The 25947-nt window shown below is 42.7% G+C and overlaps 1 protein-coding gene across 1 annotated transcript in view; it reads left to right on the plus strand.

Annotated features, from left to right (window-relative positions):
- LAMA2 (laminin subunit alpha 2) overlaps positions 1-25947 on the plus strand; it is a 559328-nt gene that overhangs the window by 309688 nt on the left and 223693 nt on the right. Inside the window, exons 16-18 of the mRNA XM_006029173.3 lie at positions 1751-1862; positions 8593-8706; positions 21471-21598. Coding sequence (XP_006029235.2) covers positions 1751-1862; positions 8593-8706; positions 21471-21598 — 354 coding nt within the window. The remainder of the gene's footprint in view (positions 1-1750; positions 1863-8592; positions 8707-21470; positions 21599-25947) is intronic.

Genomic DNA, 25947 nt, shown 5'->3' on the forward strand with positions numbered 1-25947 from the left:
AAAAGACATTTCTTCAGAAAATTTTCAACTCCTGGTAATCAAGCCTCTTCTTCCAGGGTGCTCATCTGAACTTCGTCAGCTCCCAAATTAGAAGTCTGATAGGAATTAACTCCCAACATTAATATTTTGGATGCAGTGCAGGACTGCGTTTTCCCCTTTCCAAAAGGCATAATGTCAGCTCATGAAGTTCTGGTGACTCTTTCCGAAAGGCATAATGTCAGCTCAGCTCATGATTAATGAAGTACTGTTCTAAGTGTTGCTCATTTCTCTTGTAGCCCAGTAGAAAAACCAGCATCTCCGGTAATCCAGGGTGGACCAGCCCCAGGCACTGATTTAGAGGTCATGCAAGACTCACTATAGCTGCCACCCCCACCTCAGCCATGACTGCCATCAGTGGGCAAAATTAATTTTGCCATCATGGGACAAAATTACCTGTTATGTTTCTGTTGCAGCTGATTCTCATATGTGGAGAACCTTCCTGCTTTTCCTTCACCGTTCTCCTCCCATTATTCTTGCTGGCAATTCTATATCAACTTGCAAGTAATCCATAGCCTGGGGGGACCTTTAACTAAAATAATTATTAAAGTAACTGTCAGCTCTGATGACAGATGTTTTGACTTGCTGATTCAATGTTCCAAGGTAAATTTTGTTTTTAATAAAAATAATACACTATGTTTGACCCTAATCCATTATGGAAAAGACTGAATATGCTAGACTTTACAGTGCACAAGCTTAGTATTGATTTGTTAATTTATTGACCCTCCTCCCCCCACACTCCACAAAGGAACTGAAAGGAAGTTCAAAGTTGATCAGCTTTAGGGCTAGCTGCCACTGAGAAAACTATCAGTCACATCTCTAAGATGCCTAAATAAGTTCACGAGTTACAGCTTTTACATTTCCTTTGAGTTTTCTGCTTCAAGAACAGAAAAATAGTAGAAATTTCCACCTTTCTCTCTTTTCTCTTTGTGGTACTTGAAAAACTGGGACTGATCAAGGGAGATTCCCTTTCTCTCTTTCTCATGTGTAATGGTATTGATTTTCTCCTGGACAGAGCTGAAAAGGTGAAATCCTTTTTAGAGAGGTGAATCTTCAGAAAAAATAGTATTTCATAATCAAAGCTTAGTAATTGTAATATTTTGTTTAAGGAGGAGAAAGCAATTTTATTCTTTAAGGTTCATTGGCACCAGTTTGTTAACAGGCAGGCTATTATATATACATCTCTAATGAAAATCAAAACATGTAACTTATAAATTAAGAATAATCTTCCTGCTACTTATACAGTATTATGAGAGTTTTTAGTGTGTGCTGGCCATATTCTTCTTCATATGAAGGATAGAAATAGCAACAAAGCTGCAGACGTTGGACTAGGAAATTGAGACACTGGATCAACTACCTTGTTATTTTTAAGCAACCAAACAAGTGCAGAATAATGAATCTCACTGGGTACATCTATACATGCATTAATGTGCTGCAGTTACTGTGTATTATGTTTAGTACCTGTAATAACAGGTACTAACTAAATGTGCAGTAACTAGTGCTACTTCACAGTAACACTGGCACACCCCTTTTTAGTGATGCTAATGCTCAGTAGACTAATTCAACTATGCATTAGCGCAATAACATGGGTTTTGTCATGATCTTATGTAAACGTGTCCACTATTAACTCCCAGTTGCATCCAGCTGCAAACATACTGCTATAAAATCTGTACTTTATTCACAAGTTAATTGTTTTATTTTTTGTTAAACATAGGTTGAGTGGGGTCAGTCTGGAAGCTGCTGATCGTTATTCAACTGGCAGGAATGTGGCAACTGCTGTGGAGGTTTGTCAGTGTCCCCCAGGGTATGGAGGCACCTCTTGTGAAGTGAGTATTAAGAGAGTCAAGAGATTTATCTTTCGTGCAAGTGATTGTGTTGACACAACAGTCCAGCAATTCCAATCTGCCTTAATGCAAAATAGCAATTAAGCTGTCCTTGTTAATAGATTCCTTTGGATTTAGGATCATATAGGAAATTGCTACTTAAAATTTCATATTCACAACTGGCAACCTTGTAGTCCTTAAGAATTCTTGTAATCATTTCCAAAGTTCCTAATTATTTGGAAGACATAGTTTTAGATCCCAAAGTCCCATTTCTTACATAAATCATGTGTGTTTCCTTGCTTAGTTACTTTAATTCACAAGAGATAGATATAAAAGCTTTATTGCAAAAATTAAAATTAAGTTGATACATAGCTTTGTAAGAGTTGGAAGACAAAACAGGACCCTATGCATAGTGGATACGTAGGTACGTATTTGTTGCATCTTAACACAAACTAAGACGTGCAGTTAATGATTACATTAGTCCAGGATAAAATAATGGGGATGTTTCCACATCATGCTATGGTAAGAAGAGAGGCAGAATCCTATATATTACTGGTTCTGTGACCATTTGATGTTGTCAGGCAGGAGGCTGGATTAGATGACCTCTCAAGGGCCCATCCAGCCCTGCTTTTAGATGAATGCATGATAGTTTGAGATGCCTGATCAGCTTAAAGTAGTGCTGGAATGCTCAGGAGGCTCTTAGGATGTTGTTCCATATTTGAAAATAGTTCAAAGCCCAATAATCTGCACATTACATTATGGAGGAAAGACATTTTCCAAAAACAAAGGAAAGAGGTTCTGTTGGCTCTTCAGCTTTATTGTTTATTTTACCAATGATAGATGTAGTGACACTGTACATACATGTGAAACATGTGCTGTGTTTGAGTACTAGAAGGAAAATAGCAATTATATAGCTTGTGTTGAATAAACTGGATTACTAGCATTGCTGTTATTGAATCTCTCCTTCTGTCCTTCAGGGTTTTTGTGTATTGATGTTTATGGTTTTCCTTTTGTTCTGTTGTTGTTGAAGGTTATAAGTTTAACATAACCACGCATTCAAAATGTGAACATATTCACACAGATTCACTAACATATGTGCATTGTGTGTGCACATAACTACACATATGCTTAACTGACTTATAAAGAACATGGCTTGAGGTAAGTAAGGAACATAACATTCTTCAAAAGCTATGCCTCTAAGGAAGTGGTTTCAAGCACCAAGACGCTCTGCTTCACAAAACTACAAACAATGTGCCATTTACACAGACACTCTAGGCATTTCCTTGTCAGTTCTCTTTTTCTTTAAAGCATCCCATGCTTATATATGATATTTAGGGCTTAGAGTCTCATTTCATGCCAAATGCTTTTTGTGTGTTGCTGGGGCTAGAAATGCTAATCTAGAAAGAAGACCTAAAGGAATTTGTGGAGATTCATATCAAAGTCAGATGTAAACAAAATCAGATGAAAATATAACTTAGATGCAGCTTTTTGGAGTAGATACAATTACTTAAGAAGGCACAGTCATGTGTTGACTTCTCTATTCTTCTTCCTAATTCAGATTTTAACTTTGATCTCCAAGCCAGAAATTTTAGACGCTCCATGTCTTCAACTGTCTCTAAATCTGACTATTGCCACCTGTAGAACATGGTAGAATTCTTATCTACCTTGATGCTGCTGAAATTCCCTCTCCAACCTTCTACCCATTTCTCATCTTGATTATTTCAAATTTTCTGATCTCCACAACATCCAGGATTTTATAGCCAGACCTCCAGAAAGTCAGATACCCTTGTTTATTTTGTTCAAATGATTCACAATTACCACCAGTTTATAACATTTCCCATGGATCTGATGCACATTAAAGCCCAGATCCTACAATTAATAGTGAAGATCACAGTAGTATAATTGATAGGATTCTGTGTGGATGGAGGATCCAAGGTTCTGTGCTCTCAGTTGCATGATTGGAGACTTTGGGCTGAGGGAATAATGTACTGTAGAGGATTCTTTTCAAGAAATTTATCCTTTTCATTTTATAGTGAATGGCAGCAAGAAGAGCATGATTTCCTTGTATTACTTTATGCAATTTCCCTCTTTTGAGCATTCTGTACTAGAAATTCAAAGTGTTACTGTTGGCTGGTTCTGATTTGTCACAAAAATCACAAGGTACTGCCCATTCAAGCCCATGACAAGATGCCTGTAATTCTTATAAGGATTGGGGAGGAGGAATCTGTGAGGTCTGGAATCTCCCACAGACAACAGTACTTGAGATTAGGGATAGATAAACGCCATTATAAGAAATATTACAAATGGTTAAACTCTTGATTTCTGGGTTACACTGCCAACATTCTGTTTCCTCAAACCTCAGGCATCTATACATTTACTGATAAGGTGCTAAATTTTCTTTTTTTTAATATCCTGTTCTGAAAAGGTGATGTCCCATGTGTATACATTCATAAAATAATCAACCTGTGGCAGTTGACTTGAGCTCCAAATGCTGTAGAAATGCAGAAAATAAATAATAATAAATAAGAAGAAGAAGTGTTGAGATAGATAACACAAGGTACTTGTCCAGCTCATTTACTTACACAGTGTCTGGTTAGAGGTTTGGATTGATATTTGTTCCATTAGAAGTTATCCAATCCCACTAAATTCCCGTAATGGGTAAGAATAGTCAAATACATGAGTTTCACATTTACTTCATACAAGAATTTGTGCAAGGAAAATTATTCAGTTGCTCAGATGTTTCTGAGAAGAGAGATATTGTCACAGCTGCAATATCCATGGAAATGGTTGCAATAGGCACCTAATTCTACCCATACCGCTCTGCTGACCTTCTGTTCATCTATCTACTTATTCTTCCTATCATCTTTAGCTACTTTCTATCCAGCGTTCCAACAACTGCTCTGGGGAGTCTGTTGTCAGGGGCAGATCCAGGTGGGGTGCAGGAGTGCAGTTGCATGCTCCTTTGATTTCTGCTCTACCCAAAGTTTAAAACCAACTACTTGGTAGTGACAGCAGCCTTTCTATTCAGGGAGCCATGAGGAAGTCAATTTACTTCATGGCTAACTATAATCTACCTGATTCCTTCTAACTGCTTCATTCTACAGATATTAATGTTCATCTCTTCTTTGTAATAGCCTTGAGGTTCTACTAATTGAACCAGACTTTCTTCTGCAATTCTATTATTTGTTAGCTGCTCTTGGTAATCTACTTCACAGTCCTGCATGCTACAGATGGTGACAAGATCTCTCATCTTCTCATGGCTCCAGTTGTGTGACCAGGGTTGGGTATTGCAGGAGGATGGGACAGGCTCATTTGTGGTGCATGGTGGTACCTGTGGGGTATTGGCATCCATGGGTGGGGCTGCAAGGAGGGGGTGGACAGATGGATGGATAGATGGATGGAAGGACAGGTGCAAGTGGGTATGAGTCCCAGCTCCTGGCTCTCCTCACTCTAGCTGGGTGTGGCTGCTGCTTCACAGCAACTGGGGCTTCATCAAACTTGCCACCCTCATGACCTCAAACTTTCCAATTGCTTCCAGCTGGCAATGGCCTAGGCCTTGGTCTGGAAATTTCAAGGGGCCTCTACCTACCAACACTGGGATGGCAGGCCATGCCCTGCCTGTGCCCAAAGTTTCCAGTGATTTCTGCCTGCCTGCTCTTGCTGGCATGCTCAAAGCCCCTGTGTCTCAGTGCTCCAGAACCTGCAGGCTAAAAAAACCTTGGCATGCCCCTCCCCTGGCAGGGACCCGTACCCCTCCCCTGGGTCCCAGTGCCCCAGAAACAGCAAGCTAAAAAAACCTTGGCAGCACACCAGGTGCACGTAGCCCCAGTACCTGCCGACAGTGGCCGAGCCATGGAGGTGACAGGGTCACTGTCATGCCAGCCCAGTCCTGAAGTTCTACCCCTCCCACCCTGTCCTAGTAGTGAACTGTCCACACTGGCTCTTGCTTGGGGCGTGTGGGTGTGACCATGCAGGGATCTGGGTTGCAGGGTGCCTGGGCCTGGCCACTGAGATGTGGAATCCATGGGGCTGTGCTAGAGTCTGGGGGTCCCCAGCTGGGTCTGTTAGTGCCAGGGTCAGGGTCCATGGGGCTGTGCCTGAGTCTGAAGGTGTGGGTTAGAAGGTGTGGGGGTCCCTGGCTGTGCGCTCAAGGGCCAGGGCCAAGGTCCATGGGATTGTTCCTGAGTGCAGAGTTTCTGGGCTCAGTGTTGGGATGTGAGTGTAGGTTGTGGGGTGCTCCATGATGAGGTATTGGGGGTGTGAAGGCATGATCCATGGGCTCCAATGCCTGGGTCCCAGGGCCTGTACAGGGGACACAGCTACCACACTTCCCCCCACCAGCTGTCACTCGGTTCTAGGACAGCCTGGGGACAGGGTCTGCTGGGTACTTGGCCAGAGAAGCCTAGTGCAGGTTAAGTTGCAAGCACGCTTCCCCAGCAGGGAGAACTGTGGGGTGACCACAAAGCACACTGGGATGCTGGAGAACAGCTATGTAACTTGATTCAATGAGGGAACAGTACAGATGTTCAATAGATCGCTTTAGCCTGAATCAGTCTTGATTTAGTGCACCTTGGACATAATCTGTTCTAAATTGCTTGTGCCATTGTTAGACCAGTTTGTGTGTACATCTGTACAGTTATAAGTTTAGATCAGTCTATATTTACTTAGACCAGCCTAAGTGTAATGTCTGTATGCTCCCTCAGGTAAATATTTTCTCAGGTGAGTAAATAACTTTCAGTGAAGCATTGGATGCATTTTCAAGGTGTTTAGAAAGGCTAGATTTTGTCTTATGAATCTGAAAAAGAGATGTACATTTAATTCTAATGACTACAGGACTAAGAAAACAATATCTTTTGAGTATTTTTGCCTAGTTTGTTGTGCAAAATATATGATATAGCAAATAAATGCACATTTCAATAAAGTTATAATTGTGTATGGTTCAATCGTATACTGAGTAATAGCTATGCCCCTAGCTTTTTAGTAAAGCTTTTAATTTCCTTTTATTTGGAGAAAAATATGTGTTGTGTTGTACATGATGATGCAGTACACCACCTGTTCTCCACTAGATCTGCCCATGTCTCTTGTGTTTTACTTTTGCTTCCATAACTATCTGGGACTATGCTTGCTCCTTGTGAATCTATCTTATTTCCTCTCTTTAAATGTCACCCCCCTCAGAGAAATAATCTTAATATTATACCCCACTAAATCAGGATGGGAATAGGCATCTAGGACCTTGAGTAAAATCTCAGCCTAAAATCATGCAACATGGCACTTATACAAATGCCTGTTATAATATTAATTGTTTCTAGGAAAAAAAATATCTGTGTGTATAGAGAGGAGGAAAGATTTGAACCTATAGGCTGTGTCAACATGAGACGGTTACTGCATAGTAGCTTATTAATACTGCACAATAGCTCATTACTACCATGCAGTAGCATTGCCAGTCACAAACCATAATACAATGCTACTGTGCAGTAGTAAGAGCTCCTGCGTGCAGTCATTTAGTACTTGGTTATGCTAGGACTAAATGACTGCGCAGTAACAACTGAGCAGTGGGCGTCTCGTGTAGATGCCCACAGAGTCTTTTTAGACACTTATTTATATCTTCTACACAACAGGCAAAAGAAAGTACTGTTTCTGTTTAAGGCTTTTTCTCTTATTAATTTGACATCTTCATGTATGTCTTCATGAAAAATACCTAGCAAAAAACAAAAAAGCAAAAACTCAATGTCTTTTCCCAAAACGTTTCTTTTTTTTTTTTTTAATTATTCTTCAAAGTTATCTCATACTACAGGTCCATGCCTATACGAAAGCAACATCCCTTAAAAGGGGAAGTGGTATCACTTGTTACCTGTAGGTTGTTTGGAAAACATTGTTAAACAAATTAATAGATTAATCTCTGTAAGGTAAGGACCACTTCATCATATGCAAAGGTCGGGACAGCATGCCATGTACCACTTATGGTGCAACATTCTTGGACCACGTGAACAACCTTAGAGGGGAAGGCAGTTGTGAAAACTCTAAAGACTTTTCCGCAATACATATGTTATAAGGAAGACTGATCCCTGTTGTTTTGCTATGAACAAAGAAAAAGCAGAATTCTTGTGGATGGATCACTGTTGTAAGGTGTCACCTTTGCTCAGGTTAATCTAGGTATGCGTTTAATATTGTATCTACATTTTTAAGCATTGCAGGAGTTCCTTTTAAAGGGAAAATATTACACATATATAGTAAAAAAAATGCCTAAATAAAAGGGCCTACTCTGTTTTAAAACCAGATTTTAATTTAATGCAACGTCTTGTTCAAGAAAGACTAAATTGTATTGTAATTGTTGTTTACAGTTGAATTTTTCAATATGGTCCCCTTGGTTAGGTTTTTCATTTTGTTTTGTTTTTCCTTCTCTGTCTTTCAGCAGTTTGTCTCCTGGCTATTTTTCAATCTGCACCTCTTGCTTTGGCTCTGTCATAGTTCAGTTCTTCATTTCTTTGCTTTATTTTACCATTTCAGAAGAAAGATCAAGTTAAAGCTTCCTCTAATCTCACACCTGCCAATAAATCTAAGGTCAGTGCAAAGCCACAGTACCAGGACGAATAGCTCTCTAGATAAGTTTCAGTATTTTTTCGCCATTTAACAAGTACATTTTCTCAGTGAATCTGCCAACTTCAACACTTTTTATTTAAAAAAATAAAATATATTGCCTCACTATCTGACAAATGTGTGGTGTTTCTTGCAGTCTTGCTGGCCTAGGCATCGGCGAATAAACGGCACTATTTTTGGTGGGATCTGTGAGCCGTGCACATGTTTTGACCACACGGAGTTCTGTGATGATATCACTGGAGAATGCCTGGTAAGTCTCACTGCCCATGGGAAACCTGATTGATGTTGCCAAGATCAGTTCAGTATACCAGTGCAATTGAATTAGCCACCTTTGGGACCACAAGTAGTCTAGAAAAAGAAGCAGTGATTTGACAGAAGAGATCTTTATATTGAACCGCTTCTGAAGTTAAGAATACCCTTGTATCAGGATAAAGTAGCTTCTGCAAATAAACTGAAAGAAGTATTTATTCATGTTGGTGTGAAGTATTGAAACCAGATCAACAAGATAATACATGACATGTTGAAAAGGCAGCAAAGGATATCAGTATGTCTTCCAGGAAGATTTCTTTCCTCTTCCTGTCTCTGTCTCCTGCCAGGTGTTTATTTATTGCCTATAGTACGTAACTTCGTAATTCTATTTCACTACAACAGCAAGGTATTGTTGGCTTTCTTCTACCTTCCTAGGAAGCCTCAAAAAGATGCTTAATAAATCAGGACTTTTTTTTTCATTCAAAGTATATGGTTTGGTTTTAAATAGAAACCAGAATTTTTCTTATAGAAAGCATATATACTTCACTATATTTACCTCCTAATTCAGCAATTAAGTCCATACTATTATCCAGAACAAGCCTACCAGTACGCTGCTATTTCCAGCCAGCTCAGTAGCCTTTTGGAATGAGTGAATTATGCTGAAAAGACTGTTCTGATTAACTCAAGGGCATTTTAGTTTTATATTGTCTGACATGGCATGAAGCTTGAAACAACATTTCTCATTTCATTAGTCTTGCAGAAACACAATTTGAGCCAGTGCCAATTTAGTGGGATATCATACTCTCATTTCCCTGCAGAATTTCAAGCAGACCCTGTACTGTATGTTTCTAAATGTTCCTTTTTATTTCCTTAAGAAAAAGCTGCTGGGAAAACTGCAAAATGAAAATTCAGGGTTCTTACAGTGTAATTTGGTATTCAGAATTATCATCGGTCTTCCTGTTTTTCCCCGCACAAGATGTTTAATTGCATTGCAGTACAAAACAAGATATCCTTAATTTGTGGATCAGTGGATTTTTCAAATTGCTTTTTCATGAATAGAAACCTACAATGATTCTCAGTTTAATTATACTCTATGTTTTTTAAAGTCGTACTGAGGAAAAAAATGCCCTCATGACAGTCACATTTTGAATTCTTTCCTCTATATGCAATGAAAAAAAAAATTAATCACTAGGCTGATATGGATTTGTCTTTTCTTACAAAGATAGAGACAATTTATTACATTACTGATTGTACTTTCCAGCCACAGTCTCTGTAACATCAATATGGGATAACACCAGTTAACAAGAAAAAAAAGGAAAGACTGGACGGTAGGCTCCAAAAGGTAAATCAGCAGCTCAGGGCTATTTTGTTTAGAGGTACATGGCCAGATGAAATTTGGGAGCCACTTGCTCAGCTACAATAGTTCAGTACCTTATTTGTGTGAGTTATTTGTCCCTAAACCTGGAAGATCTCTCTTCATTTTTCTCTCTCTCATTTATTCCCACTCCATCATGGGGAGTGATAGGGGGTTGTGGGGCTGTGTAGTCAAGTGATTGTTCACTATTAAGCTGATGATCACCGGTGAACCAGTGACAGATGAGTAAAGCTCTTCCTATATCTCCTAACAGGGTCAGACAGAAGTGAAACAGACTTAAACTATATACAGTTGAAAAGTGTAATGTGCAACATCTATCTAATCTTACAACATTATCAAGCATTTATTCTGTACTCAGTACTGTGCTGTTTGAGCTTACACTGTGTCATCCTGTAGAGAAAAGTAGAACAGAAATGCTCAATAATCTGTTTGGGGTTTCCTTGTAAGTCACATTAAGTGCACCGTGAGTGAAGTTAGATTGGTTACTATCCATGCAGGCTGTTAAATGCTGCTATTCATTTTGGATCATAAGGCTTTTGAAGTGAAGGAGGGAGAAGTCTGAATGCTGAAAAAGAGAAATGTTTCACATCAAAGGCATTCTTTCTATTGAGATTTACGCAGCCTTTTGGCCTCCTCATTATTATTCATGGTGTTTTTTCAGTAATACAACAGACAATTTAGGCACCTAATTTACTGATATGATACTTCTTTTTACTCTTCCTTGGCTTTGAAATGCAGTTGAAAAGCAACTGAAATATGTTTTTGACTCATGATAAAAGCTCAGATCATCTGCTCTGGCATAGGCCTGTATAAAAAGCTTATTTCTAATGCACATCGTACAATAACCTGCAAAGCCCTTTGATCCCTAGAACAGCTATATAGAGAGCTGTGTGAGACATCATTCTCATTACCATTGTGATATACATGATAACTGCTTTGGTACACAGTGCAAGTTCTAACCATGCAGAAATCCTTTTTTGTGGTATTACACATTCACAGTTAGTGCAGCATTAGGAGGTTGGTTAAATCTAGTCCTTGTGAAGCACAAAAGCTTTTCATGCTGTTAACATTCACTGCAGTCTGTCACTAATCTGATGGGAAATGGATCCCAGAAGATCTTTTTTCTAAGGTATCAAAACTGGAAGTAGGAACCTTTGGGGACTTGGTCTTCATTTTATTTCACTCATTCATGCAAATGGGGAGCCTACACCATTTGGACAAGACCTAGCAGGAAGCAAGTGCTTTTAAGCTAGTGGGCATTGTGCACTTTTAGTCATTTCTGGCATGGAAAACACAACAAATCAGCTTAAATTTTATAAGTGTTAGCTTTGCTAAATCAGTGTAAGACTGGTAGCAGATGGACAATAGTGAGGGGGAGCTATCTCAGCATCCTTCCTTTTAATAAATATAGAAAAGGAGAAGGCAATTCTCATCTGTACCCAAAGTCAACAGTTGGCTGGGAAGTGCATTGGTCCTGATGGCAAAGGATATGTTAATTAAGCATGTCCTCTTACTAATATTGTCTTAAACCATGAATTTCCATGCCTTCCTATGATAGAGTACAGCAAGGTTCTTTCTGGGGCTGAGTCACCCCTTTCCCCTGCAGCCAGTGACACAAGGGCAAAATATATCTCTGTTCCAGCACCAGTGATAGTAAGTCCCCATTCATACTCCATTTTTCATGTACCATCAACTGTCAGAGAAGCCAGGCAGGCAGGCTTTTATTTTGTCTTCAGTTTTCCCTGATCATGATGAATTCAAGATTTCAAAGACTTGTAGAATCATAGATAAGCGGGTCTGAAGGTCATCTAGTCCAGTGTTTCTCAACCCATGGGTTGCAACCCGAAAGTGGGTCACAAGAATATTTGAAAGGTTGCGACTAGTCACAGAAAAATGTGGGAAAGCACAGGTTTACCCTTGCAAGCTTGTGGCCTTCCAGTCTACAAGGATCTATTGGAGTGATTGAAGGTAAGGGGTGCCAAATGTATCTGCCTATGCACATGCACATGGCTGGCATACAGTCAGGCAGGGTGGTGGGAGCACCCTTAGCAGCTGGATGCATGTAAGTCTGTGGGGAGTGGGGATTAGAGGACTAGGGTATGGGGACTCTCTGGGGAGCTGTGCAGGGGGGCACTCGTGTGTGTTGGGGGGAAGGGTGTCTGGAAAGGATGGGTCTGTGAGGTGGGGAAGGTACATGCTGGAGCTAGAGGAAGATGTCTGGGTGCTGGGACTGCAACAGGGTAAGGGTTGCGGGGAGAGGTGTCTGCCCCTCCAGTGGAGAAGTGTGGGGGGACCATTTGGGGGCAATGGGGAGCTGCATGGCTGGGCTGGCAGCACCAGGGCCAGTGCCCGTGCTCACAGGGGTGGTGCAGCCATGAGATACTGCTGAGGGTGGGGGGCATGGTCAGGCTATCTGGTGCGGTGTGGGAGCCCCATCCCCTCTCCTCCCTCCAGGCCATGCTGAGGCCAGACTCACTCCACTGCCACCTATATAAGTCAGAGCTGCTGCAACAATCGTGCTTTGGCCCAGGCAGAATGAGGGAAGCTGCCTCCCTCCCCGCTCCCCGCTCCAAAGGACTGGGGGGATAGGAAGCTGTGGGTTGGGAGAGAGGGGCACCAGCATAGCCTGGGGGGACAGGGGACTGTGGCTCAGGAATGAGGGGCAGGGTCAGGGAGCTGTGGGTAGGGAGTAAGGGGCATCAGCAGGGCCAGGGGGCTGCAAGTCAGGAATGAGGGGCACCAATAGGGCCGGGGGGCTTTGAGTCAGGAGCAAGGGGTACTGGAAATTTTCATTGTGCAGAATACACAATGATGAATGCCACTTGAGTGTAATGGAGAGCCACATGTTAACATTGTTTCCTGTTGCTATTGATTTTTGTCTTTAAAATTAAGACTGCTTTAACTTGTAGTGTACAATAAGTATTCTGAGGCCAAAATACTTGTGTGTTTTCTACTTAAACTACTTACTGGGTCAGGACTAGCCATCAATGTTTACAAATGGGTCCTGGTACAAAAAAGGCTGAGAAACACTGATTTAGTCCACCCCCCTGCCTGAGGCAGGACCACCCCTATTTAAACCATATCATACAAAATCTTATCTAGCCTCTTACTAAAACTACACAATCAACTCTGATCCACAGGCTAACCTATGGCACAATGGTGGTCAGTGTCCTGCTGCTGCTGTTAAAATATGCTCAAAAGATCTAAGGAAGAGGGATGCACTCTCCACTGCAGAGGGAGTTAAAAATCCCTACTTTCCATACCAGTTGACCATGGGGTAAAATTCCTTCCTGACCCCAAATGTGGCAGTCAGTTTGACCCTGAGCAGAGGGGCAAGGCTCTCTAGGAAGAAATATCTGGGCTTTAGTTCCAGCAAGAGAATAGGTAAACCCCAATCAAAATCCTCTGCCTTGGTTGCAGCAGCATCCAGTATTTCTGAGGAAGGTGAAGAAGCCTCCTCCCGTAAGATGAAGCAGCAGGGGTGGTGGGAAGGGGGAAGCCCCATGTGGCAACCTGGAAATCCCAGAAGCATTGAAAATACCCAGAGAATACTCCTAGGACTTAGATCATCTCTGGCCAAAGCTTATCCAACCTCTTCTTGAACATCTGCTGTGATAGAAATGTCACATCTTCTCTAGGCAGTCCATTTCACTGTCTTTTCTACAGCAAGAAATACAAAGTTTTCCCTTCTTTCTTTTTTATAGCAGTTCCTCAGATATTTGAGGATTCCTATCATGTTGCCTCTTAATTGCTTTTTCTGTAAGCTGAACGTGCCTCACTTTGTATGATTTGCTTTCCAAGCTCTGTCGAATTTCTCCACATTCCTTTTTAAACCACGGAAGCTAAAATGGTACACACTACTCTAGGTGAGGTCTAACCAGTGCCTAGTAAAGGGGGCACAATCACCTCCTGTATCTTGCATCTAATGCTCCTTTTCTCACAGCCCAAATTTCTATTTGCCCTTTGTGCAGCTGTATCACACTGCAGAGTCATATTGAGCTTGTGATCCACCAAGTCTCCCAGATCCATTTCTGTAGTACTTCCAGCCAGTTGTCACCCATTTTGTATTTTTTTTTTATTATTCTTCCCAAAGTGTGGCATCTTACATTTGTCAGCACTGAATTTGATTTCATTAGTCCCAGCCCAACTTTCCAATCTGTCAAGATCCTTCTGAATTGTGCACCTGTCCTCCAGTGTATTTGCAATCCCTTCCAGTTTTGTCATCTGCAAATTTGCTCAATACATGCTTTTCCAGCATTCAAATAATTAATAAATACATTGAAGAGCACTGTGCCTAGGACAGACCCCCCATGGGACTCCCCTCAAAACTACTTGCTGTTCTGACCTGGATCTGTTTATCCTTATCCTTTGCATGTGGCTATTGAACCAGTTGTCTGTCCACTTTGCAATATTTTTGTCTATCCCACATTTCTCCACTTCATTTATGGTCATGTAGGACTTTGTCAGAAGCCTTGCTGAAATCCAGGCACATCCTGTCCACTTCATTCCTTTCATCTACCCAACTACCTTATCTTGTTATCTTGTTGAAAAAGGAAATAATGTTTATTTGGCACTTTTTTTTTGTAATAAATCCATACTGGCTGCTCATGCTTCAGCAGAGTCTGTCAATCCTAGAAAGGCCTCATCGGCCATCTTTGGGCACACAGATAAGACAATAATGGAAGACAATCCATTAACTGAGGGATTGCCAACGAAGATAGTGGCTGCTCAGGACCAGCCTTTCCTTACCCAGATGCTTGCAAATGATGGTATGTTCAGTAACATCACAGGTATTGAGATGAGGGTAGCCAGTTCCCTGGGTCAACCTTTCTGTGCTTTTTAAAGAGGGGGACTATGTTGTTTTCCAGTCATCTGGTACCTCGCTTTTCCCCAATGGCTTCATAAATATTTTTTGCAAAGGGCTTTGAGAACTCTGCCAGTTTCTTCAGTACCCTGGGACCGAAGTTCATCAGGCCCTGATGAATGCATTCAGACACTGCAAAAGCTCTCTAACTGTTTCTTTTGTTATCTCATTCCTCAGCGTGTCTCTTTGCTTATCCAAATAATCCTTATTAGCTCTCTGGTAGCAGTGTAATTTTTTCTGAAGACTGAGACAAAGTAGCTGTTGAGCAGGTCTGCCTCCTTTCTTTTTGTTTAAGACTTCACCCTGGCTATTTAAAACTGGGGCTACAGCTTCCTTGGACTCCTGCATAGGTCCCCTAGTTGTAGATATCTGATTTTCCCAAAGGTCAACTAGCTTAGCAGGAAAGCTGGCAACAGCCATCCAGGACATCCATAGATAAGTCTGTGAACACAGAATTCTGACCAGTATGTAAAAACCTATTCACTGAAGTGAAAGCTCATGGGAAGTATCAAACCCCTCAGAGTTTTGTTACTGAGAATTTGGCTAATTGAAGTTTGACTGTATGTACAGATAGAAGAAGTCCCACAGGGAAACTTACTTATAACACACTAAAAACCAGTGGCTGGGATTTGAAGTAAAAAAATTTCAAAACGGACCTTGGACATTACTGTTAAAACAGACTTCCTAGAAATATAGTGACTCCATCACAAATCAAGCATGAATATCTTCCAGAAACATAGGCATGAGTTTAAAAGATAATAGGAAGTATTGGGTGAAATGCCTGGTCTGTGCCTGGGCATCATACTTCACATGGACTATGCCAGCAGGAGCTACATGCTGCCCGGGCCACACTAGTGTGAGCCGCAGCTCTTCTGGGACATTGCCTTGTGGGTGGGTGGCTCTCCCCATGCCTCTACCACTGCACTGTACTCATGGGCAAGTGTCCCCCTGCACTGATGCACTATGCACACAGATGGGCGACCCACCCCCAACCAGCTCACTGGCCATGGGCTCCCCTGCTGCACCATGCTGCAGGCTCCCCCCACCATCATAGGTAACACCTTACTATCCCCTGGGAAAGGCACAGAAAGTGGAAGACAGAGGAAGCTTGGAGACTGTGACTGCTGCTGCAGGTCCTTCTCTTCTCCATCTCACAAGGACAATGGAATATTCAATTAAATTAATAGATTACAAACTGCCAGAAGGAAATCTATCTTCAAAAAGTGTAATTAGACTGTGGGACCTATTGCTACCAGAAGTTACTGAAGTGAAAAATATAGTAAAATTCCAAGAGATTGGTCATATATATAGACAACAAGAAAATCCAGAGTTGTTATAAGTAATAATAAAAACATTTTAAAAGGGGTATGAAATAAACATCATGCTTCATGACTTAGAACAATCTCTAAATTTAGAGATCAGGACATAATGTAATGTGAACTGGGGAAGCGGAGGCAGAGCATCCAAAAGTTGGCTATCTTATGGTTCTTCCACCTTCTAATAAAACATCTAGTATGAGGTGTTAGACACTGTCAGAGATAGCGTCTTGGACTATATGAATTATGAACAATGGAAACTGAGGGCATTTATACACATGCTCTGGAGGTTGGAGGACTGGGGGGCTTTAATTAGAGTGGCTCTGAGATCCACTCTAATTAAAGCACCCAGAGCAGGGTGTATCAGTGTCCCCATGATGAAAAATGGTGGTGGGGGGCACTTTAACTAAAGCTCATCAAATGATCTTTAAAGTGCCCCTCCACCAGGTTACGAAGTCCTTGGATATGGGCGTTGAGGTGGATGTCGTGTACCTGGACTTCAAGAAGGCCTTTGACACTGTTTCTCACCCCATGCTCATAAAAAAACTAGGCGACTGTGGCATTGATGCCTACACAGTCAGATGGGTGGTAAATTGGCTCGATGGTCGCACCCAGAGAATGGTGGTGGACAGGTCATTTTTGACCTGGAGGGATGTGGGCAGTGGAGTTCCCCAGGACTCAGTCCTGGGGCCTGTGCTATTCAACATCTTTATCAGCGACTTGGAGGTGGGCGTGGAAAGCATTCGCTGATGACACAAAGATGTGGGGAGAAGTCGGCACACTGGAGGAGAGGGACAGAATCCAGCTAGATCTTGACAGGTTACAGAGGTGGGCGGATGAGAACAGGATGGAGTTCAATGCAGACAAGTGCAAGGTGCTACATCTAGGGAGGAGGAGCCAGCAACACACCTACAGGCTGGGGAACACCCTTCTTGTCAACACAGTGGCTGAAAGGGATCCTGGAGTCATTGCTGACCCCAGGATGGACATGAGCCGCCAATGCAAGGAAGCGGTCAGTAAAGCTAACCACCCCTTGGGCCACAGTTGGAGTACTGTGTCCAGTTCTGGGTGCCGCACTTCAAGAGGGAAATGGCTAACCTTGAGAGGGTCCAGAGAAGGGCCATTAGCATGGTCAGGGGGCAGCAGGCCAGGCCCTACAAAGATAGACCAAAGGGCCTGAATCTATCCAGCCTCCACAAGAGAAGACTGAGAGGAGATCTGGTGGCTGTTTATAACCTCATGGGGGGGACCAGCGGAAAATAGGTGAGGCTCCATTCCCCCGGGCACCACTTGGGATAACAAAGAACAATGGCCACAAATTGATTGAGAGTAGGTTTAGGCTTTATATCAGGAGGCATTACTTTACGGTTAGGGCTTCCAGGCTCTGGAATGGGCTCCCAAGGGAGGTGGTGCTCTCCCCTACCTTGAAGGTGTTCAGTGGGAGGTTGGATAGATACCGGCTGGGGGGTTATGATCCCAGCACTCATTCCTGCCCAGGTCAGGGGGTTGGACTTGATCTGTTCAGGTCCCTTCTGACCTTAGAAACTATGAAACTGTGAAACCATTTTTCAGTGCAGGGATGCTGATATACAAGATGCTGGAGTCAGCTGGAGTGTGGTAATTACCACACATCAGAGCAGCATGGTAATTATTACAGTGCATTGGAGCAGCCTTGCTGCTCATATATAGGCACTCTGAGACACCAGACCATATTGAATCAGTGACAAAACTGAAACATCAGTTGATCTCTAAATGAAATGGCAAAGACTACAGGCAGTCCTTGACTTACAACATTTTGAGTTACAATGGTTCACACTTACAACATTTATAAATTGACACCCTGTTTCAACTTTCTGACATCAGTTTTGACTTTACAACGTTTGATCCAATGCCATGCTATGCCAGCGAGGCAATGCGCTGTGTCACCCATCTCCCTGGAGAACATCTGTCCAAACTTCCTTGGACACTTTTTTTAAGAAAACAGACAAGTCTCCAGAAAAACCTACAGCAAATACTCCAGAGAAGACTCCATCCAAGAACCCTTCAAAAAATCCAACCAAGAGCCCTTCAAAAAGTCCAGCAAAGTCACCTCAAAGGAGTCCTTCCAAAACAATTTAATTGCTATTTACACTATAAATACATTAATGTAGCTATATTACTCATCTATAATTGATTGAGTACAACATTCTGGGTTATTTTTGGTGAAAATAGGGTATTGGGCCTTGGTTCAGGAACCAACCCCCCATTTATAACATTGTTTCTTATGGGAAATTTGGTTCTGAGTTACATTTCGACTTAAGATGCGGTTTTCAGGAACCAATTGTGTCATAAGCCTGACGACTGCCTGTACTGTTATCTCTTTAAAGAAATTAACTAGACTGGAGGTGTTAAAGATCTAGCCTGCAGGCTGGATTCGGTCCATAAAGCCCTATTTTTTGGCCCACAGTGCTGCCTCTAGGGCTTCTGGCAGATGTAATCACATCTTAAGTAGTAACCTGGTGAGACATTCATGCAATTAACAGTGTAATAAAAGGGGTTAATAAGCAACAACATTATTAAATATATTTTCTTGTAATCATTTTGTGGCTGGTTCCCATTGCCCCTCAGATTGAAGGTGTGGCTAGTGCACTTCTGGTTCTGGTGTGCAGCTGCAGCTGGGAGAACCAATCAACAGATTGGCATTCCAATCCATGGGCTCAGTAAGCACCTGGCTTGCTCCTTGCAGATATAAGGAGAGCTCAAGATCATGATCCCAGGTTTCCTTGGCACCAGCAATAGGGCAGGATTGGGATCTGATCCCTGATACCATAATTGCATTTCTGCCCTGCACATGTGCCATGGCAAGAGATGTGATTGTTGGGATCAGAGATTGGATTAAATTAAATGCCTGTCAGTGGCCTGGATCTCAAACCAGCCCCACACAATACGTGCAGCATGTGCTGGCCCCGTCCCTCCATGCTGCATATGGTGTGCAGAACTCACAGGTATAGGCTGCACATGACATGGGAACTGAAGCTGACTTGCAAACTTCAGTGGGGTGCATGCTGCATACAGTGCCTGCACTGCTTGGACACTGCATCGAGGGCTGGTCCATAATGGGTACAAACACTGGCCCCGTGTGTCAGATTCAGTATGCAGGGCAAGTCTTGCATGGTCACCACGCCCCAGACTGGCCTTGCATGCCACATACAGTAGGGCTGTGTGGAGCTTCAGTCATGAACAGCTCGTGCCCCCGGTGGCTGGGGAGGCGTGGCTGCTCAGGCAGTGGCAGGAGCATGGTGGCAGCGGTGGGAGTGTGGCGGTGGTAAGCATGGAGCTCCCGCAGTTGCCACTGGCACTGTTGGTGGGGGTGGGGGTGGTGAGTGCCAACCAGGGGTCAGCAACCTCCCGCAGGTATTGCTGGCAGCATCAACAGAGGCCAGTAGCGATAGTGGACCGCCTGCAGATGCTGAGATGGTGGAGCGGATGGAGCATCTCAGAGGAGCATGGAGGAGGGGGGCAGTCCCCAGCAGACCCACAGGGGTCAGCAGCCAACCCAGAAGCAAACCAGAAGCACTTCCAGTCCACTTCCAGGCCCGCTGGGGAACCCGCCAGGGGGCCCCCCCACACCCTTGCATCTCAGCGACTTGTGTCTCCTGAATCTCCCAGGTTCCCCCCATGGTCAATTGCTAAGCTGGAGAGGTGCAGGGGGCATCCCCTGAGTGCTCTCCGGTGGACCCAGCAGTGGACCAGAAGTACTTCCAGTCCACTTCTGGGTTCACCACTGATCAGGCCGGGGGGCCCCCATGCTCCTGTGGGACACTCCATCCGGCCCACCATTGCAGCATTCATAAGCTGTGTCTGGTACCTCGAGGTATGTAGGAAAAACATTTAAAGCTGTGTCTGTGGCCAAAATGCTGATTCTCCAAATCACCAGGCTGATCCTGAGCACTAGATCCAGTGAGTGAGGTTGGTTTGTGAGCCCATTCCAGATACCAGGGTTTTTTTCAGTTAATTTACAAGTAAACTGGTATGATGTAAAATAGTATGTTTTCTTTTATGAGGAACATATTGAAATCAGTTTTGTTACAATGCTTTCTGAAAGTATGAATGTTCCTAGTTACTTTGTGTATGGCTTATTGATTAATTTTGAACATTAGTACTTAAAGCAAAAAAATCATATTACTGTGGATTTCCTTTAAAAGATTCTTGAAGGCCCTATCCATAAAATTAGGCAGCTGCAAGTGTCTCAGTGCCTGGCATTAATTTCCAATGTAAGTTTCTAAAAATGTATAAACATTGCCTTGACTAATGCTTTCATTTCAAAGGCAGTCACTGCACATACAGGCAATAAAATCCAACCTCCTGAAGTAGACAGACATCTATAATAATAGGTGATTTTGACTCTACAGTGCCATTGACTAGGAAGTACCATGAACAGAAAGGTAATATATTTCAGGCAATGCCACTCTAAAATGTAAATCATAACATATGCATATCAAATGACAATGCCATTTTCTCTGCAAATGAGTAATTTTTTTTAAATGTACTTTGAAAATATTTAATTAAATCACAGGTTCAGAAATATCTATTCACATAAGGTATTTGGAGTTTTAAAAGAGACCTTTGGGTGAGTCCTTAGAAAGCAGGCCACTAGAATGAATGAATCCATATCCTAGGTCTGATATGGCCTACAACCTTAATGCAGGCCTTATGTACACCTGAACACTGAGATCTTTTGTTCTCAACTGTAAAATTCCAAACTCAGGATTTGGCCCATTATCTGCTCAGTCTCTTATAAAAACCATTCATTTTTTTCCACTGACTGGCTGGTATAGTGTGTACTGTATATCTGAGATGTGTACCTGAACCCTGCCATTGATTCTGAAGAGCGTACTGTAGCCTTACAACAGACAGCAGTAAACATTTTCACACTACTAAGTGGGTTAGGTGGTTTTAAAATATAACAAAATTAAACACAAAAATGCAATTGTATGTTACAAAGATAAAGGTTCAATGTTAAATAGCCTTCTAGTTTTATTCAAGAAATTACTCCAGAAATAAAACAACATTAGTTGTACCCTTGAAACAGTCTAAAGACTGCCTTATGGAAGTGTTTTCCTGGAATATCCTAGCATTCCTGAACTGGTCAGAGAAAGGGCAAGATGACCATCCCCAATTTCTGTAACTGAAATGGGAATGATATTATGTACTTCCCCTCTCTTGTTCAGGACTGCAAGCACAACACAGGTGGTCCTTACTGTAACAGATGTCTTCCTGGTTTCTATGGAGATCCTACTAAAGGGACAATTGAAGACTGCCAGTTGTGTGCCTGTCCATTAAATATACCATCGAACAAGTAAGATACATATTTACCATATAACAGCATTTTCATTTTACATTTGATAAATTGTGTTACTTCTGTAAACAGTTTTCTTTTTCACTGATGTTGAAGGATCTCAAAGCATGCTTTACTTTTAAAATAATATGTATTTTTTATGAGCATAAGGTGATAAATACACAGCAAAAGGTAAGTAAATTCCTGTTTTGCCACCAGAACAGTGTCACAAAAAAGATGAATAACATAAGTAACAAAGCTATTCAAGATCAGGGCCAGGTATACTACCAAGAAGTATTGACTTCCAGTCCTCTGTTGTCACTGCCAACTAATATTTCTGTTTTATTATAGGTGCCTTTCTTATTCTTGTCCACACATACACAGTATCTGTCTATCAGATTATAAAACTGAAGTTGCAGATTTCACATACATTTTTCTAAGGTGGTTTTTTTGTTGTTGTTGTTGTTGTTTTGGTTTTGAGTATACTAGCTGGATTACCAATCTGGCTGTGATTCATTTTGTATATTTTTTCAATAAGACCTCAAATATCAAATAGTAGTTACTCATTCCAAATCTGGTGTAGAGAACAGAATTTTCTTTTTTGAATTAAGCTTTATCTCTTGGAAGTTAAAAAATTCTACTAGTATTTCTTGGAATAATTATTATGAATTGTTTAGGTGAGTCATGTAAAAATGATGAAACTTCAGAGGTTCACTCACTGACGTTTAACTGCAGGCAGTTATGCAGATGGCATGGGATGAAAAAAATAATTAGCTTTATCCAGCACAATGTCCTTGAAAGTTCAAAAACCAAAAAATCACTTAATATCATATCCAAGTAAAATTCTTTCAGACTCTCATGCTAGATTATCTGACTAGAAATTTGCTTTCTGTGTGTGTCCATTGCTTTTAAAATTAAATGTATCATAGATTCATAGATTCATAAATGCTAGGGTTGGAAGGGAGCTCAACAGATTTCATAGATTTCATAGATATCAGGGCTGGAAGGGACCTCGGAAGATCATCGAGTCCAGCCCCCCGCCCAAAGGGCAGGAAGTCAGCTGGGGTCATAGGATCCCAGCAAGATAAGCATCCAGTTTCATCTTGAAGGTGTTCAATGTAGGTGCTTGAACCACCTCCGGTGGCAGGCTGTTCCAGACCTTGGGGGCTCGGACAGTAAAGAAGTTCTTCCTTATGTCCAGCCTGAAACGATCTTGAAGTAGTTTGTGACCATTCGACCTCGTCATCCCTTGGGGCGCTCTGGTGAACAAACGTTCCCCCAGATGCTGGTGGTCACCCCTGATAAACTTGTAGGTGGCCATCAGATCACCCCTGGTCCTTCAGATTTTCAGGCTAAAGAGCCCCAGGGCTCTCAGCCTGTCATCGTAGGGTCTGCTTAAAGAGTGCTGGGGCCAGATGACCCCAGCCAGATGCCTATCCAGCCTTCTTTTAAAGACCCCCAAGGTAGGGGAGAGCACCACCCTCCTTGGAAGCCCATTCCAAATTTTGGCCACCCTTACCGTGAAGAAGTTTTCCTGATATCTAGCCTAAATCTGCTCTCTGTCAGTTTGTGACCATTGTTCCTCATTACCCCCAAGAGGCGCCCTGGTGAGGCGGACAGAGCATCTCCGAACCCTTGCTGTGTACCCCTAATGAATTTGTAGGTGACCACAAGATCACCATTCAGCCTTCTCTTGTGGAGGCTGAAGAGATCCAGGTCCCTCAGTCTCTCCTCGCGGGCTTGTCCTGTAAGCCCCTAACCATACAAGTGGCCGTCCTCTCAACGCTCTTGAGTCTATCAACATCCTCCTTGAAGTACGGTGCCCAAAACTGGATGCAGTACTCCAACTGCAGTCTGACCAATGCCGCATAGAGGGGAAGTATCACCTCCTTGGATGTGTGCTGATGCATGATAAAGTGCGGTTAACTTTGCTGATGATTTTGTCACACTGACGACTCATGTTCATCTTGGGGTCCACTAGGACTCCAAGGTCCCTTTCCGCTTCCGTGCTACCGAGCAGGTCATTTGCTAGGCAGTAGGTGTGCTGGACATTTTTCTTCCCTAGGTGCAGCACTTTGCATTTCTCCTTGTTGAATGCCCACTTTTCTAACTTGTCCAGGTCTGCCTTCAATCATTCCCTACCCTCTGGAGTGTGCATATCACCCCACAATTTAGTATCATCTGCAAACTTGGATAGAGTACACTTCACACCCACATCCAAATCACTGATGAAGATATTGAAGAGTATACACCCAAGGACCAAACGCTGCAGGACCCCACTACCCGTATCCTTCCAGGTCAATACTGATCCATTTACTACTACACTCTGGGTGTGACTGCTAAGCCAATTTGCCACCCACTGGACTGTGTAAACGTCTATATCACAGCCTCTTAATTTATTTATGGGAATGGGATGAGATACCATATCGAAGGCCTTGCTAAAATCCAAGAAAACAACATCCACCTCTACTCCTGCATCTAAGCATTTTGTGACCCTGTCATAAAACAAAACCAGATTGGTCAGGCATGATCCACCCACTACAAATCCATGCTGGTTTCCTGCTGCATTATTTTTCCCGCTGGACTCCCACAAATATGATCCTTCATAATCTTTTCAAAGACCTTTCCAAGGATGGAGGTGAGACTGACTGGCCTATAATTACTTAGATCCTCCTTCCTCCTGTTCTTGAAAATAGGGATGACACTGGCCCTTTTCCAGTCCTCCAGGACCTGATCTAAGCACCACAAGTGCTCAAACAGCCTTGCCAGTGGTTCTGCTGTGACACCGGCCAATTCCTTCAGTACCCTCGGATGCAGCTCATCTGGGGCGGCTGACTTAAACACATCCAGTCCATCCAAATGACTCTGCACCAAGTCAGTGGCAACACTTGTTAGGCTGGTGTCCCTCTGATGCCCATCTAAGAACCCATTAGGACACTTATCTTGACCCCTGTTCAGGAACACTGAGGCAAAAAACTTATTGAATAGCTCAGCCATATTCCCCCCTCTCTGTCACTAATTGCTCCTCCTTGTTCAGTAGGGGTCCTATGCTGCCCTGTGCCTTCCTTTTACTCCCTATGTACCTAAAAACAGCCTTTTTGTTGTCTTTAATTTGTGTTGCCAGCCTGAGCTCTGTAGTTGCTTTGGCCTTTCTAACTGCCTCCCTGCAAGTGCGGGTCAAATAGGTATACTCCTCCTTGGTGGCTTCCCCCTGCTTCCACTGCCTATATGCCTTCTTTTTTGCCCTTAGGTTCCCCTGGATTTCCCTGTTTAGCCAAGGAAGTTTTTTGGTTCCTTTCCCCCTTTTCCCTCGTACCGGGATAGTCTCCCTCTGTGCCCATAGGATCACTTCCTTTAGGAACAACCACCCTTCCTGGACTTCCATCTTGTCAATACTGTTCTCCTGCAGTACGTTATTGACTAGACTCCTAAGCACACTGAAGTTAACCTTCCTAAAGTCAAGCACTTCCACCCTACTAGTTATCTTGCCCACCCTATGCCATAGTCACAGTCCCCACGATGATCACGAAACCGCAGCTCCCCTACAAGGTCCTCCCCCATAGCCAATGCCAAGTCCAGTAAGGCATTCCCCTAGTGGGACCGTATATCTCCTGCGTTAGGTGAAGGTCCTGCACGCAAGTTAAAAACTTACATAAACGGTTGGATTTGGCTGACTGCTCCTCCCAGCAGATGTCAGGGTAGTTTAGGTCCTGTATGACAACCACGTCCCTAGACTGTACAGCCTCCGAGAGCTGTTTCAAGAATTCCAAGTCTAGCTTTTCCTCTTGGTGTGGTGGTCTGTAGCAAACCCCCACCACCAAGTCCCTTTCCTCATGACCTCCACATATCCTAACGCACAATGCCTCAACTTTTTCCTCTTCTGATCCCATTTTAATTAGGGTAAAATATAATAACTTGAACATGTAACAACAACTATTGATCATCGTCTGATCATAGAACATCTGCTTGGGACTCCCCTCGTTCATTAGTTAGTCCGTCTTCTCCTATAACAGACAATGTCAATTAAAATTCTTAATTCAAATGAGAGAGAACAGTGTCATAGCAAGTCCTGAGCGGATGGACATTCGCTGTCTCAGTGTCTTCTCCGCAACCATCACTCTATGGGCTCGAATGAACCGCAACCTAGTGTGCGACGGATCTCACAATCAAGCAGCTGTAGATTACTGCCCTGCTGGGGTTAGACCTGTAAAGAAGAGAGAACAACAAAACAAAACAAGACAAAAGAGACTCATAATTGGACTCACTGTAAGGATACTAGGTGAACGTCGGAATGACGAGTCATCCAGTTGTGATGAACGATAATAGGAGGACGATCAGGCTTTTCTTCTAATTGGACAGAATAGGTATTA

This window comes from Alligator sinensis, unplaced genomic scaffold (genome assembly GCF_000455745.1).
Source record: "Alligator sinensis unplaced genomic scaffold, ASM45574v1 scaffold889_1, whole genome shotgun sequence".
In the NCBI taxonomy this organism is placed as follows: Eukaryota; Metazoa; Chordata; order Crocodylia; family Alligatoridae; genus Alligator; species Alligator sinensis.